A 17395-nucleotide genomic window follows, 5' to 3' on the forward strand; every position below is an offset into this window, starting at 1 on the left:
ATCGGTTGGGAAATATGGCATCGGAACGGAGCTTATTAGGCTTAGGAGCTTATTGCTGTCAGAAAAGCTGGCCACTTGTCTGCACCGGCTAATTGTTGGAATTTGGGATATAAAGGAGCTGCCGGAGGAGTGGAAAGATGAGGTTACCTACCCGATCTATCTAGAAGGACGACAAGTTAGACTGTGAAAACTACCGTGTGATCACCGTTTCCAAAGCTGTCTACCAAGCGGTGTCACAAATCATTTTTCATCGATTACCTCTAATTGCGAACAGATTCGAGGCAATCCAGTTTGCCAGTTTCATTGAAGGACGGTCAACAATGGATCAAATATTTACAATACGGCAGGTCCTCCAAAAAGGCTGTGAATACACAATTCCCACGTACAATTTGTTCGTTGATTTCAAAGCTGCATATGATACCATCTATCGAAAAAAGCTATGGAAAATCATGGACGAGAACAGCTTCCCCAGTAAGCTGATTCAATCTACGATATATCTAGTCAATTCGTCTGCTTTGTCGAGAGCATGGATATTATCGGCAGAACATCCGGGCAGACGTTGTGTACTGTTCAGCCAGACTAAAGTGAGTATCCGAAGAGGTTGGGTTAAAGTATATGCTGGCCAGCGGAACCGAGGCCGCTTGGGCAGCATTATAACGATCGACGGCGATGAGTTTGCGGTAGTTGACGATCTTCTCTATCTTGGCTCACTGTTAACGGCGGACAATGACTTCAGCCGTGCAATTCGGAGGCGTATTAACAGCGGAAATCATGCTTACTATGGGCTTCACAATTACGGTCGAACAGACTAAGCCCTACAGGGTGTTCAATAAGTTCGAATACACTTTAAAAATGTGTTTAAAAAATGAAAACACAAAATATCCTTTTATGAGTCAATTTTTTTTGAAGCAGTGTTTATTGAGAACCTTTACGACATATTCGGTGGAAGCACTCCCCCTTTGTGCTTTATGACGAGCTTGAGACGTTCCTCAAAAGAATCACACGCGGCTCATACCTGGTCATGGGCATATCGTCCCAGATGTTGGAAATGAGCTTCTTAAATTGGTCCATAGCGCTCACTTTATGTTCGCTCTGCTTGGCCAGCATGTACGACCATACATAAAAGTCCATGAGATTAAGATCCGGGAAGCTGGGAGGCCACAAAGTCTTATCGAGAAAATCAGTCAAATTCTCCCAACACCATGCTTGAACGATATTCGCCGTGTGGGCCGGTGCGCCGTCCTGTTGAAAGACGTAATGATCTTTCCCGTAGAGGTCACGAAGTGCCGGGGCCACAACCTTCTCCAGAACCTCGGTCTTATAGTACGCGGCGTTGATTTTCACGTTTTTCTCGATAAATACCAGTGGAAGCTTCCCTCGCTTGGATACGCGCCCCCAAACCATCACTGACGTAGCGCTCTGGAACCGCGGGATGTTTATGTGAAACGGGGGGATGCTGGCCAACGTCGGCGTCCACAGCCGATAATTTTGGACATTGTGCGGGTGTTGCAAGATGACGAGTTTCTCATCAGAAAACACGAACTCGTGACCAGGGTGCCGCGAAACTATCAGTTTTGGTCTGTCCAGCCTGTTTTTCGTTGTAGCCTCCGTTACCCCGTGAACTTTGCGTTTCTTGTACGGCTTGCATCTCAGGTCCTTCACCGTGATGGTGTGGGCAGTTCCAATCGACACATCCAGGTCAACAGCGGTCTTCCGGATCGAGCGGTTCATTTTTCGACAAACCCGCTTCCTCACCACCTTGATGGCTGCTGGCATCCTCGCCGAATCCGGCCTCCCGAATATAGCACGGTCCTTGGCCGAACCCGTCTCCCAGTACCGACGGATGGTATTATAGATGAAATTCCGCTTCACCCCGTGGGATTTCAACCGCCGAAATATGTCGCCAGGACGCTCACCTCTCGCAAACAACTTAACTACGACGTTGCGATACTCTTTCATCGCGCGCGGTAAACAAATAACAAATGACATCAAGCCGATACCTTGCGCGTCGGTTAGCCTATATATAAGGCTAAAGCTGACACCAATACCAATACACAGAATGCACATGATGCGCACTTACACAACGATGAAAAGTTGTATTCGAACTTATTGAACACCCTGTATAGATGACACTCATTAGACGGGTTGTTTTCTACGGGTATTAAACGTGGACAATGCTCGTGGAGCACCTGCGAATGCTCGGAGTTTCCGAAAGACGAATGCTAAGAACGATCTTCGGCGACGTACAGCATCTTTGGCTCGAGCAGCATGTTCCGGCGACGTACAGGAGAATGGAGTATGGAGGCGGAGGTTGAACGATGAACTCGCACAGCTCTATGGCGAAGCCAGTATTTAAAAAGTGGCTAAAACTGGATGGATACGATAGGCAGGGTATGTTGCTAGAATGCCGGACCACTACCCTGCAAAAATGGTGTTCGCTTCAAATTCAGTAGGAACACGACGACGAGAGGCGCGGCGAGCAAGATAATTAGGTCAAGTGAAGCGAGATCTGGCGAAGAGTACACGGGGTCCAAGGAATTGGAGACCGGTAACCTACAACCGTGTGAATTCGAGAAATTTCGTTCATCAGGCTACGTCTTAGAAAAACAAACGGATTAAGCGTAGCATAGGCATACAACCAGAGTAAATGAACCTCATGTTTTACTAACGGTAGTCTTTCCAATAGACGCAGAGAACGATAGAGGAAAGCAATAAAGTCAAGTCTTAAAGACTTTTGTAACCCAAGGCTGTGCTTTTTGAGATGCGTAGTACCGATTGGTCGGGGGCTCCGTAGCTGCAAGGTTACCGAGTCTGCTTTGACAAGCGAGTGGTCATGGGTTCGAATCTTAGTAGAATCAAGCCATTCGATGTCAAGTGACTTTAGCATGGGTTTATTCTCAGGCCCCTCATTTACCCTTCCTTCGTGTTGAATTCTATATTTATCCCTTAAAGCCTCTTGACAGTGCGAAAAGTCCCTCCTATAGTTAAGTGTACTGGTCAGAGGAATGAATGAGTCCTCGCCAGGGCCGGCTATAATATGGGATAGTACTGGCAGCAAGAAATAAGTGGGTAAAGTAGATCAAACTTTGAAGGAAGGGTAAACCCCAATACACACAAGCACGCATAAAAATTTAATAAGCATATCGCTCACTCAATAGCGGTTATAGCAAAAAGAAATGCAGTGCAGGTCATACAGCAAACACTCGGGCGATATCACAATAGATCAACTATGCTGGTCGCAGTGATGAGTCTCCACACGGAAAAAAATCGGTTGGTCGATTAAGGGGTCATAGCTGACAATTTTTTTTTTGCAAAAATCACTATTTTTTATTTCAGATTTCGATTTTGGAGCGGGCGAAAAATAATGATAGACCACACTTAATATTTCAGTACTTCGCAGAACAAACCCGACACAATAAAACGTCGCATCTGTATGAACATGATTCCATGTAGCCTTTTTTCGGAAATTAAACAACATATTGGAGTAAACTTTTTTTTGTTTTGTTGGCAGAAGATTGGAAAATACCTTGATAACTTACGAGCTTTATAAACTAAACAAAGCCTATAAGCTCAAAAATATTCCTCAAACATCTTTAACTAGTACATAAAAAAATTGTACGATGATTGGTTTCGGAAAATTCATTTCGGAAAGATTCATTTATATTAGAGCAAAAAACTTCACATAAACATGCTCATTGATGGGTACAATGTTTTTAAATTCAGATCAATAGCAAACTAGAAGTGCCATCCATTCGCTAAAAGCGATGTATTTTTAATCAAAACGTGCAATCTTACATGAATAGAAAAAACGGCAGAGCGGAAGTTTGTGTTTGTTAGTAGAAAATGTTACGATCTCGAAAAGCATTCCATTCGATCGAAATCAAAACAAACTGGTCACAGTGATATACTTTGCGCTGCTGTACTGTACGTGCACCAGTAATTATGACTCTCATCAAAACAGTAGTGCAACGGTGCACCGAGAGACGAAAGGGAAAAGTTGGACTGGTTTTTACTACCGTCTACTACGCTATCGTCGACATCGTTTCATGTTTACTCTACAAGTTAAGTGCCACGTTGGGGTGGCTCTAATGATTATTGAATTTAGGTCACAACTTATACAGATTATGCCGTAGTTAATCGAAAATATAAATTAATTGTTAAATATTTGTATCTCTCAAAAACTGTGAATCCAAATTAACATTCACTATTATTTTGAAATTAAATTGATGTGTGCAAAGAGCAAGTATGGCTCCACAATGTGCGCTGCTATGGGTTCAGAATATCCCGCACGTTTCGATAGTGTTCAGTAAAACTTTGTTGCCCAACGTAGTCCAAACAAACCCCACTTCTGAGCGCCGTCGTCGGTAATCAACACTTTCGAATCGAGTGGACGACGACAAACGGTTGTTTACCGAGGCAGCGCTCGATTAGCCGAGGGGAAGTTCCACAACTTTTTGTTGTGTTGTGATGCGGTGCGGTGCCGATGACGGCGATGACGACAGCGATAATGGCGGCTGATGATAATGCGGCGTGAGAAACATGTACTGATAATAGGGTAGCACTGCGCCCCACTCGTTCCCATTCCGGCGACCATCCGTCCATCGAGCATGAACCGGGTTATGGGAGTAGGTATATAACAAATGTGTCTGTAGTGTTCGCTCAGATGTACACCAATAAACGGCTATAACTGAACTACATAGTGTAAGTACGAATGTAGCATTTATGAGGAGTTCAAACGTAACTGCTTCGCATACAGAATAATAAATACATTTGAGAAAATATGATTCGTAAACCACCAGGATTAATGTTTTGAACTTTTATCACAACTTACTTGGCGGAAAACGTAGTCCACATCGGTATCGTACAGGCTAATATTGTCGCCCCCTTGTAGCAGTATCAAAGCGCGTCCGGAAAAGGTGCGAGCTTTGCGAAGTTCTGCCGTAACTTTTTCGCGATTTTCGCGAAACAACGACATCGGAATGGAGTGAGTTTGCGGTCCCATCTGATAGCAGGCCATTGTGCTGAAACGACAAACGTAATGGTTTGTTTGGTTAATCAATTATTGGAGAGGGTTAAAAATATTTCTACATTGTATGACGCACAATCACACTGACGTGTGATTCTGATCGGCAACGTATGAAATATGCCGGAAATACGATTTGATTTCGAAAACTGTAAATATTCAAATTATAGCGAGTATTTTATTCTACAACGTATACCTGAATTCAACAGAAAAGATGAGGTCTTTGAATAGCGCTGTGGTGCTTGTAATGAAATGAGGAGACTGAGAAAAATTGTCTGATACGGACAATCAAATATCAATCGATTGGCTCAGGGTCACGTTTGAATTGGCTCGACACCAAAATTATTCACCTTCTAGAGTGTACTTTTGAGCAATCCATTATCGACACAGCGGCTGATTCTGGATTCCAAATTTCAAGATACAGGAATGATCAATCAAATCAGCTAAGCTAACTGGAAAGTTCACCTGATAACTTTAAATGCAGGCAATAGCCGCACTCTGGTCGTCCTTGCTCGTTTGGCAGTAAAATTAGGTAGATAGATATTTACCTCATCAGGGTGACAGTTGAATTTCAAGAAAAAAATATTTGTATCAGCACAAAATGTTTGTAGGTATGTGCAACAAACTCGACGTCAAATTACTACACAATCGGATGTAATGTAATTAAATTACGATTTCACTAAAAACATACACACCTCTTCGAAAATTCAAAATCTAGTTATTATTTATTTTAACTTTTCGTCCTAAATCAGAGCTTCATGAACTAAATGTCTCTAATACACGCAGTTGTTAGACAATTCGTTGGACATCGTGTACTTGCTGCCAGAACACCACCCGGTCTAACCATCTTGCACGCTGAGCATCTCTACAACTGCATCTGGCCATCTTGTCCCTACCACATTTGATGCAAACACCAGCTTCGCAGAGTAATTGTTCGACGTTCTTGCAACATGCCCAACCCACACAACCCGTTCAGCTTTAGCCGTGTTTCGAATACTAGGTTTGCTGTAGACTCCAAGTACTCGCAGATTCTTCTCGAGCATTGGTCCATAGAAAACAAACGGTCTAATGAGTGTCTTGTGCGTACACTCTGTATGGAGGACTAGTCTGTTCGACCGCAATTACTTGTAAAGAGAAGATAGACAAATTCGTCAACTACCTTGAAGTCGTCACCATCGATTGTTATACTACTTTCCAAGCAGTGTCGATTTCACCGACCATCATGTACCATATGTTTTGAACTTTCAGCTCAATCTTCTCTTCTTCGCACTTTAGACGGGGTTACTGTTTAGCCGCCGCCACAGATATTCTGCCGACAACATCCATGTCATCGGCAAAGCAGAAGAATTGACTAGATTGACTGTTGAAGATCATGCCTGCGTTTTAGTATTCGCTCAGTCCTTAATATTTTATAGCGGTATGTTGAACACCTTGACGAAGTCCTGTGGGATTCGAATGAACTCTATCGTTCACTCTATATCTATACGCAGCAGTGCATACCGTCTATCGCAGCCTTAACTTGTTAGCTAATTAGCTTCTCGAAAAAATCGTTCCCGTTCATAATTTTCCATTGCTCTTTGTGGTTGATGGTATAACATGCGGCTTTGAAGGCGACGAACAGACGGTATTTGGAGACACTGTATTCACCGCCTTTTTGGAGGATCTGCCGTAGTGTAAAGATTTAGATTTAAAGATTCTCTCAAACGTGTAATTGGTTAAAGTGCGTGGAAATGATTTGGGAGAGAATTTGAGGACATTGGAGGCACTGAGAACAGCGATCGCACGATAGCCCACCCAGTCCAGCTTGTCGCCTTTCTTGTGGTTTGGACAAATAACTTTTTTCCACTTCCCCAGAGGCAGCTCAAAAAAGACAGACACAGGGACTCTTGGCTTGGTGAACTTGGCACACAGGAACTTGGTTGGTAAACGGCTGGATAATGCGTAGCATCGGTGCCTCGCGAAACTGCAGCACTGCAGGTTAGCGGTTCTTAGAATTTTATTCAGCAACTCCTATTTCTACCTCCTCGTGGTACCAGCCGGCATACGGGCAACCTTAGCGCAGATCGGGTAACCAACCCCGGTGGAAACTAAGGTCGTATACTGACAAGGAAGGACGCATTCATACAAACACTGAGTATAGCAACGAAGAATACCTTCGTCAGCCTTGAGCGTTTGTTCCCATTCCTCAACCAATTGAGCGGTTGTATTATAGGTTAGGAGCGACTTACGACAGCGTCTAATCCGGAGCGTGCGGTTGAATTAAGAAACGTGGAGTCTCAACACTAAAGCTAAGATGGCAGCCCCATCAGCAAATTCGCTAGCGTGGCCCTAGTAAGGTAACCTATCTAAATCAAACTACAACGGCAAGTCAAGCAAATACAGATTGGAAAATTCGGCATCAATCTGGGCAACGAAATAAAAGGACGACGAATAAAAGATCGGAACTTGAAACTGCAGATCGCTGAATTTTGCAGATGACGACCGGGTGCTGCTCAAACAGCTTGAATCCCGCATACTCGGAAACGTAGCTCTGCAGGAATGCTTTCGCAAAGGAGAGAAGCTTTGAAAGTTCCGCGGCGGGGAAGCCCAGTTTTACCAGAGCCATGAACTACCATCGAACTGGAAGCAGGTTTTTTAGCGTAGGGCAGAATTCAGGGTCGCTTGATAGATTAGAATGCGATTAACGCGATGATGTGCATATTGAGGATAAAGAGCCGTTTCTTCAATGTGCGCTACCCGCACAAAGATAGACCCAATCACAGAAGGTAGAAGGAAGTGTTCTACGCGCGGCTGGCTGGAGGTAACATGCGACAGCTATTCGCAAAGGGAAATCACTATCATCATCGGGGATATGAATGCTCGGGTCGATATGTAGGTACAATAATGGTCAATGATATGGAAACTTCGCAGTTTCCCGAGGCCCGGTTATCCGAAGCACCTTTTTACCACGCAAAGATATTCACAAAGTTGCCTGAAGATCACCTGACAAACGTACAATGGACCAAATTGATCACGTTATTATAGATGCCCAGTTGTTCTCTAACATCACGAACATACGGTCCCTACGGGATGTGAATGTTGACACTGACCATCACCTAGCAGCAGTAGTAATAACAGCCATTGGTTGAAGCATTAGGTAGCTAGATAACCCGCAATCTGCCAAGAGCTACGCGCGAATACTGGACGAGACAGTGCCTTCTTTAACCCATTATGACCCGGGTATACCTAAATTTGGACCAAATGAAATGAAACTCTGTAATTTATTATATTATGGCTTGAATTTGTCGGGAAACGCAAACTGGTCATTTGGAATGCTTTCAAGGCCAAAATATCGCAGGTTTAATATTTCATAGGCTCAGTTTCAAACAAACAAATTACAAAGTTGTTAACAGATTTTTTATCGAATTTTGTGATAGACTTTACATATAAATACCAATTTACATGTCAGGTAATGTTTCGTCACTAAATGCAGACTTTTTCATGCGTTTTGGAGACAAAGTTTTTTTCGCCAGTTTTTCAATTTTTTTCCGCCATTTATCACAACTTTGCACTGTTGAAAATACAGATGAAATGACAAAAACTGACAGATTATATCACACGCACATCAGATTGATGTCTTATCTCTCTCGTAGTGATATATTAACAATGCTAACTATTGAAATTCAGCAGTAAGCAGGTTTTGAAGACGAGGTATGATATATCATACGCTAGGACATAATGGGTTAAAGGAGTTACATGTTCCAACCTTCGAAATGATTGATTTGATGGGGATTTTTTTGTTAGATTATAGTCACAGCTTGGGTCATTTGTGACTTCTGCGGGGTTGGGATTTGAACCCGGGTCCTCGGCGTGAGAGGCGTGAATGCTAACTACGCCGGGACTGGCCCTATGATTTGATGGGGAATGCCAACAAGCAATGGAAAGGAAAAACGGGCTTGGAAAAATTATCTGAGCATTGCCACGAAGAGAACTTAGCCAAATACTGACGAGCAAGGACTGGTACCGTACCCACGATTCTGAGGAGTAAAGGGCACTAGAAGGAGGACAGAGATTGTGAAGAATTAGAACAAGAATTCCGAGCGCAAATTTTATGAGAAGGTGAATCAAACTCGTAAAGGCCACACACCGAAACCAGACATGCGTAAGGATGAGGGAGGGAATCTGATCACGAACGAGTGCGAGCATGCGAGGTTGGTCGATTATAGGTGGAAGCAGTTGGACAGGTGGTACCTCAATGGCGAAGACGCAGAAGGAAGTGGAACGGAAGTCAACTTAGGAATGCCCATGGAAGATAGAAAGGCCCCTGCACCTGACCTCAAGGAAGGACCACCTACCAGTAAACTTTAGAAATATGGCCGAGAAACGTTGGCAACGGCTCTACATTTGGTTATTCTTTCAAGATTTAGGAGGAGGAGAAGCTACCACAGAAACTGATGGATGAAGTAGTTAGATGAACAGATAATCGGCTCGACTGCTGCAACTATCGCGGTATAATGCTAATAAATACCGCCTACAAGCCACTCTCCCAGATCCTGTAACGCCGGTTGTCAAAGCCTACAAGCCACTCTCCCAGATCCTGTAACGCCGGCGGTATAGAATTATTAAGTGGGTTTCATGGGGGCTCGCACCACTGCGGACCAAATTTTTACCATTCGACAGATCTTGCAGAAATATCGGGAGTACAACGTACCTATGCATCACATCTTCAATGATTTCAAAGCAGCATACGATGCAGTCGACCGAAACCAGCTATAGCAGATAATGCACGAACACGGTATTCCGGACAAACTAACACGGGTGATCAGAGCTACATTGGTTCGAGTGATGCGTTTCGTGCGCATCTCGGGGACATTCTTCAGTCGTTTTGAGACGCGACGAGGCTTGAGACAAGGTGACGGCTTATCCTGCATGCTATTTAGCATTGCTCTCGAGGGGGTGACAGGGCACGATTTTAGCCTCAGGTAGCCCACTCCTAGGCTTCGCAGATTACTTTGATATTATAGCGAAGAACTTTGCGATGGCAGAGGCAATCTACGCCAGACTGAAAGCGGAGCTTAAGAGGATTGGGCTAAAACATGAAAGGAAGAGATTCAAACAGACAAACGCGCACGTCTCATGGACGGTAATCATTGACGGTGAACAACTAGAAGTGGTAGATGAGTTCGTGTATTTGGGACCTTGGGTTTGGGCTGGTGACCGCGACAGATCCAGCGGCGCATTCAAGCGGGAAATCGGGGAGGGTATGGTCCACCGGACACATCATAAGTATACCGGACAACGAAAACGGTTCTCTTCAACAACCCTGTCGACACCAGGAACAGAGTGCAACATAGCTCGACCAAATCGAAAGTGATTAGCGACTTCTGAGACGCCTGAGCAACTGGTAACAAGCGACCCAAGATCGAGTAGAATGAAGACGACGGCTTGAAACAGGACGAGCCACCCCTGCTCTTGGCTACTGACCACGACGACAGCAACTCACAGCGACGTAGCCAGAGATATTCAGATTATTAAATCGAATCTTTACTGATGGTTGGCGAAAGACTTGGCAGAGTATAGTACAAATCCCAAGCAGCACCATTTGTTGTATGAAGGGTTACGCAACTATAATTGAAATATTCAAGTATGGTAAAAGTTCGCATCAGTTACCTTTATCGAACTGTTATGTGATTTAAAAAGTGCAAGAGGTGGAGCCTATATGCAACCAATTGTTACACATATGTTTTATAAAACATCAATGCGCATTATCTATCCATTCGCGACTACGATACTAAAAGAGATTTTAAACCTGTTCGCACTCCCACGAAATCCTATGCCGCGTTGTCAAAACTTGCATGAAAACAAAAACAAAAATACTTTCTTCTCTTTTTTCCTCGGACAAAAACCAAACAATTATGAGCAACTTTGTAATCGCGAATTATGTTTAGCGGGAAGCAAATTTCCTCTCTGGTCTCCAAGACGCCTAAAATGCCTGTAAAATTATTTACATTAATATCCTTAATGTGAAACAAAACTTTCAAGTTTAAAGGATTAAACCAGCCAGATTAAGAATTCGTCCGATGGAAAAAAGCGGTGTAAAATCGAACTAGATACTGTAATCAAATAATATTTTAGTAAATGCCATGGATTCCTGATGAATGTTCGTGTAATTATTGTTAAAATAAAAACATTTCTTCGTTGAAAAATATTTTTTCATAAAAATATGGCGGAATATGATGTTACATTGATTGTATTTGTTTGGTTACATTTTATTTAAAAATATGCCGTAATCAACATGATGCAGCATCATGTGGCATTATTGTTTAGCAAAAACATTATAATAACACGATGTTGCGATGAAGTTTCATGTTACTAGATATAGACTAATATATTTGTGACAGCCAGTATAAGTGCTTAAACCTGCTGAATTCGGTGAAGGAAAACATTGGATTTTAAGCCAGCGGTCGCTTTGCCGCCTGCGACCATCAGGAGGACAAATTTTCCATCTCCCGTGGCAAGGTCTTATGTTGTGCAAGCCGTTGAGTTGTGGGCCTATAATTCTTTAAAAATGAAGAAGGCCGAACGATTGTTGTCAAAATTGATGGCGATGACATTTAATTCCAACAAGCCGGCGCAACATGCCACACTGCGACCGTTGCATTAAATTTATTGCATGGCAAGTTCGGTGAATCAATAACTTCTCGAAACGAATCTTTTTATTGGCCACCAAAACCGTGAGAGATCGTATGAAACGTATCTCTCGAAGTTTTTCTCTTCAGACCTAGAAACTTTTTTTATTTACCGAAAAATGCACGTCTATGCTGGCTGTGGTGCAAAACACTTTACAGGATTTGAGCAGTTTTGCTTTTCTTTCAAATTTCTATGAAACATGAAGCTAAAACATAGCTTCTTTGAGATGATAACTAATTTTCATCTACACTGCTCTACTAAGACACGTTGTTGTATCGAAACAAACTGAGCTAGTGATGGAGAACAAGTTTGTCTACCAGTTCAACGCGTCTGAATGATTTGAAATGCAGATTGATTGCGTGTGTTACATATGCTTCAGACATTTGAGACAGCAATCGATCTATCGAAAAATTCATCTCAGCTGAGTGATTCTACAATCTTTTATACAGCTGTGCGTAGAATAAATCACGAAATTGATACCAAAAGACGGCTAAAAAAGTAGTTTTCTGGGGGTTTTGTTGTTTTTGAAATCACCCTTGAAATTGAGAAAATATTTGTTATTCCAGATTCACACGCCACCTTATACGGTTAGGCACCAATTCGGAAGAACTTTCCCAAAGATGAATCTAACAAGCGAACCTGCTTAACTCGTGTTTTTACACGTTGCTCATCAGCGGGACGGCACCGTTTGTGTTAGCCCGTTTTGGATGCGTAAATATTTGCGTTACCTTGTGTGCAATGGTTTGCACAAATATTGAGTAAACAATTGATATACTGTCGGCGCGCTATTTCGAAGCATTTGCGTAAATCGCATCTACCATAAAAACCAGATTGCGTCTAACTTCCACCATTGTTTGTCTGGAGCTTCCTACGTTTTGTTAAATTTCATCCTGTGCAGCTTGACGTTTGATAATGAATGCCGTTATATTAACAGGCTAGTGGCAGTGTAAATTGTAGATAATATTATTTTTTAATTTCTGGATTGATCGACTGTACATTTTCCCTGATGATAAATAATCTTAGATAACTAATGATATTAGTTGGATTTTGCGTAATGCCTTAATACCTATCACAATTGTCAAATGAACGGTTTTGAACCCCTCTTTTCAGATATTTTCCAAATTGGTCTAGTTCGAGCTCGCTTCTATTTTTCTAGAACAAAAATTAAATAAATGCGTGGAAATTGGATTACAGGGGGATAACATAGCCCATAAATAAACTCTGCGTGTAGCCATAAAACACACCGACAATAATCCTGTCCGGGCGAACGTTTGCTCGTCCGAAAGCCATTTCCGCTGCAGACAGCGAAGCTCGACGTGATTGATGCACCATCATTTCGAGTGAATCGTTGTATAAAAGACGACAATTGCAACCATCAAAAACCGGTGAGAACCGCTATCCCGCGGCCAAACATAAAACCGACAGAATTTCTCATGCGAAAACCGTCGATACTATTTTTAACGGCATAAATATTGTCTGTAAGAGCACAGAATAAGTATATTTGTTAAGCTTTGCTGTCTGGGAGAAGCAACGTCAGTTCAAACGGTACTACGTCCGTGCCTGCCGCGCTCGTTCCTAGCCTCGTACTATCCACAGAAAAACTATTTTCAGATTTCTCGATTCCAACGGCTCGAACTGCTCGTCCGAACGGTTGACACGAGGCGGAATTTGTCTCCGACGTGTTGAACTCATTTTCTAGCCAAAATATCGACACGTTTGGATGCCTTTTCATCTTTAGTCTTTGTGTAAGATGAATATCCGAGTGCGTTGTTTAGTGGTTATTCGAAAATGTCTAGAATTTGTCTGTTTACAATCCACTCCTCTGCAAATTCGCTGCCTGCCTGCGTAGGAAAACTCGATGAAAATTGTTTAGAAAATACTAGATACTCTGAGCACGGCACAAGCGGCGAAACACGTCGGTACGCGCGCGTGTACAAAGTGGATGTTTATTTCAGCTCGTTTTCCGACAAGCCCGATTTGTTTTGATCTCAATGTTGAATGACATAATGCAATCCCGACAGATGTCGTCAGTTGCGACCTCCGATCGGCGAATAAAAATGAAGTAGAAAAAAATTTTCAAATGATCTGCACAGCGCAAAACACTATCGTTGATAGAAGACCTTGGAATTTCATTATTAAACAAAATCGGCGAAAATTTTTAATGTTTAGGTACTTTTATATAAAAATTAAATCTGGTGGTCGGCGCCAAATGACTTAAAATGAATGGAAGTCGAGATTCTATCGTCGTAAATTTTAGTCATTCAACCACTTGAATCAAAAGCTTACTAATTGAATTAATTCATCTGATAATCGTGTTCTTTGGAATACTTCGTGTCAACGATGCATAGCTTGCAACAAATCTTTGAATTCTATTAGCAAGTTTTACCCATGTGAGTGCTCGTAGATAAAGACTGTTCGAAGATTGATATAAAACAGTGTCTCAAAAGTCAAAATTATTGATTTTTTTTAGTTATCCTTAACAAAGAAAAATTTACGACAATCGGAAATTTACGTTTAATCTGTTTTCGAACACAGTCAGTGATGAAGCCTGCAAGTCGTAGACGAAATACGTATCTGTCGCGAATAAATAAAAATAGTAGAATTTAATTTGGAAAAATGCTTCTTTTATTTAATTTCAGGTTTCGTATTCTACTAAGACGCTCCAAAAAAATTCAACCTAAATAGAGGTGTATTCTAGAGATGGTCGGGTAGCGGAAAATTTGCCCGAAACCCGCACCCGTACCCGTACCCGCCGGGCTCGGGTCGGGTTCGGGTATTGAAAAAAAATAATTTGCGGGTTCGGGTCGGGTACGGGTTCTTCATTTTTGTTTTTGAAACCGGGTACGGGTCGGGTCGGGTATCTCTATTGACCACATTTAACACTAAAGATGGTCGGGTACCCGGGCCCGTCCCGTACCCGTCGGGTTGCGGTCGGGTTCGGGTATCAAAAATAATAAACTTGCGGGTTCGGGTCGGGTACGGGTTTTTAATTTTTTTCTTGATCGGGTACGGGTCGGGTTCGGGTATTCAAATTTTCATACCCGACCATCTCTAGTGTATTCCGATGGGGGGTTGCCCCACCGCAGTGCCCGGCGCTTTCGACGGCGGGTCGCTGGCAATTACTCGCCGCCTGTGGCCGTCTCGCCCTGAATCATCGAATCATGAATAAATAGGTCTCGTACCTTATAATGAGCGTAACTCATTTACGCTTAAGAGAAAGAATAAAATATCAATCATATATACTCTACTGTTAGTACTATAAATAATTATTAAAATAAAAAATTAAGTGCAGATTGTGTATGTCCTGTTGTTCAAGAAAACAATTTTCGGCAAGATTCAGCCAAATAGGGACTCGGCCTTTCGTGTTTGAGCCATTCATGATCAGGGAATCAAAATATCATTGTTCATACGCAGAAATAACCGACAAAAACGAAGAGCGATAAACCAGATATTCTCTGCCTAAAAAACAAAAATACGTAGCAACCAGAATGAATCACGATAACAAAATATTAGGACAAATGACTGTCCATTCACACCAGCAAGCAGGATAACTTTCCATGAGAATATATTTTGATACACACTCGCTTTCACAAGCGCATATTGTTGGTGATTCAAGTGTACAATAAAATATGTTTTTGTCCACAGTCGGCTGGTTAAAGACAATACTTTATCAGCAACTTGAACAGAAGGGACAAACAGCAAAAACTTTAAGAAAAAGACCAGCTTGCTTTAACCTAATGTCTGCCGTATAAAATTTATCAATGTTACCTTGGTTACGATTAAACACTGCCGTTGCCGACACAGTGTAACATGATTAGGATTGCTTTTGTTGGGTACAGTTCGTATTGCATACAGCAGTGTATCTTTTTCGCAGGCAACAACATAGTTGTCATGAAATATCTTTATCTACGATAACTTGTCTTTGTCCTAATTTCCATGCAATAGTGGCAAACTTTCATCATACATTGTCGCAACATTTTGAAGCAGGGACAATATCTTTGTCTCTTGTGCGTTCGTGATGTTTGATTCCCTGTTCATGATACATATTCATATACAATTTCGGTCTTCTGTGACAGTTGGTTAAATTCGACCATTTGGATTTCGGCTATTCGGTACCAACTCGGTGAGTCGATGTAAGGGCTGTGGAAAACTAACAATAGTCGGTAGTCCCACACTCAAAAAATCGGCACGTCAAGTTTACGTGAAAACACAGGTAATTCTCATCCATCACACTTTTCATGTAACATTCACGTGAATTGTTGGTAACTCGCAATCATACTAACTAGTTTACGTGCGATCCCGGTAAATTTGATCAACTTTCCCATTAACTAGTACATGAAGTTCATGTAAGTTGCTATACAGAAGTTTACATGATTTTTCACGTGGATGCGACGTGTCAATTTTTTTGAGTGTAGGAAAGCGAATAAACCAAGACAGATGTCCTCCCCCTGCCAGCACTGTTATTATTGCACTGTTGCCTGGTCGTTATGCACAATGTTGTTCTGCCAAATTATCCACTATGTTTATGCCGATGTTTTTATAGCAAACGACGTTAATCCAAATGAATTTATGTTAAATGGGCGGCCTTGGTTCTTATTGTATTGAGACGCAGCGATGATTGACTTAAGTGCGTATTCGTAGGAAAGCCAAATTTAGTAAATTATACCTAACGTGCATTATGCCTAATGCCCGTATGCCTAACGTCACGCACCCCACTTTAATGGTAATACCTAACCAGTGCACTTTTGGCACTTTTAGTTGAAGAAACTTATTTACGACTGAAATTGGTTCTAAATCAGTTGGAACAACGGCCTTATAACAACTGTGCTAGTAGGGTACTAATATTTTTCTGGTTGGAATTCGGGAAAAAGGCGAAATATTTCCATTTATATTTCTTCGCATATTTTGACAGTTTCTAATATAATTTTTGTGAAATAGAATTTCAACTTCAACAACTGAAAAGGGTTATGTTTCAAGCAATAAGTGAAAACTATCGAATAGCCTTCAGAACACAGTCAAAATGCGATGAAATAGGAGCGCTAAAACAACGACCAACAAGTTAGAAAACACGACAAAAAGACGTCAAGATGACCGTCAATACGACAGAAAGACGACGAAAGAACAACGAAATGATAATAAAAAGATAACATTGGCAACAAAAACGGACAATGAGAAACTGGCAAAAAGTGACAAAAAAATGGTCAAACCTTAACAAAAGACGATGCAAAGATGACAAAAAAAAACGAAGAACGAAAAAAGCTAAAAACAAGCGTCACAAAAATACAAACAGACGGTGAAAACATAATGAAAATATGGCAAAAAAAATCATGAAATGATGACAAAAATACGGTGAGGGATGACAAATACGAAGAAAAGACAACAATTAGATGCAAGATAGCAAATAGCCGACACAAAGATGGCGTTACGACGACGGAAAGAAGACGAAAAAGATACGACAAAAATATGATAATAAGACGCCGAAAACGCCAAAAAAAGGCGACAAACAATGGCAAAAAGCCAATAAAAATGAAGAAAAACTATAAAAAGATGCTGAAAAGGCAGCGAAAAGATGGAAAAAGACGAAAAAAGACGGTAAAACAGGGACAAGAAACGCCAAAAAAGACTACAATTGACAACAAACAAACGCCATCAAGAGCAACCAAAAACGCAAAAGTTGTCGACCTCTGTTGGGTTCTCTGCAGA

The 17395-nt window shown here is 41.8% G+C and overlaps 1 protein-coding gene across 3 annotated transcripts in view; it reads right to left on the bottom strand.

Moving 5' to 3' along the window:
- Nucleotides 1-17395, bottom strand: part of LOC128738405 (xaa-Pro dipeptidase) — a 203817-nt gene that overhangs the window by 54834 nt on the left and 131588 nt on the right. For all 3 annotated transcript variants that reach the window (XM_053833501.1, XM_053833502.1, XM_053833503.1), the window contains exon 3: nt 4832-5021. In XM_053833501.1, the coding sequence (XP_053689476.1) occupies nt 4832-5017 (186 nt within the window). In that variant the 5' untranslated portion in view covers nt 5018-5021. The remainder of the gene's footprint in view (nt 1-4831; nt 5022-17395) is intronic.

The sequence above is a fragment of the Sabethes cyaneus genome, chromosome 2, assembly GCF_943734655.1.
Source record: "Sabethes cyaneus chromosome 2, idSabCyanKW18_F2, whole genome shotgun sequence".
NCBI classification, from domain to species: Eukaryota; Metazoa; Arthropoda; class Insecta; order Diptera; family Culicidae; genus Sabethes; species Sabethes cyaneus.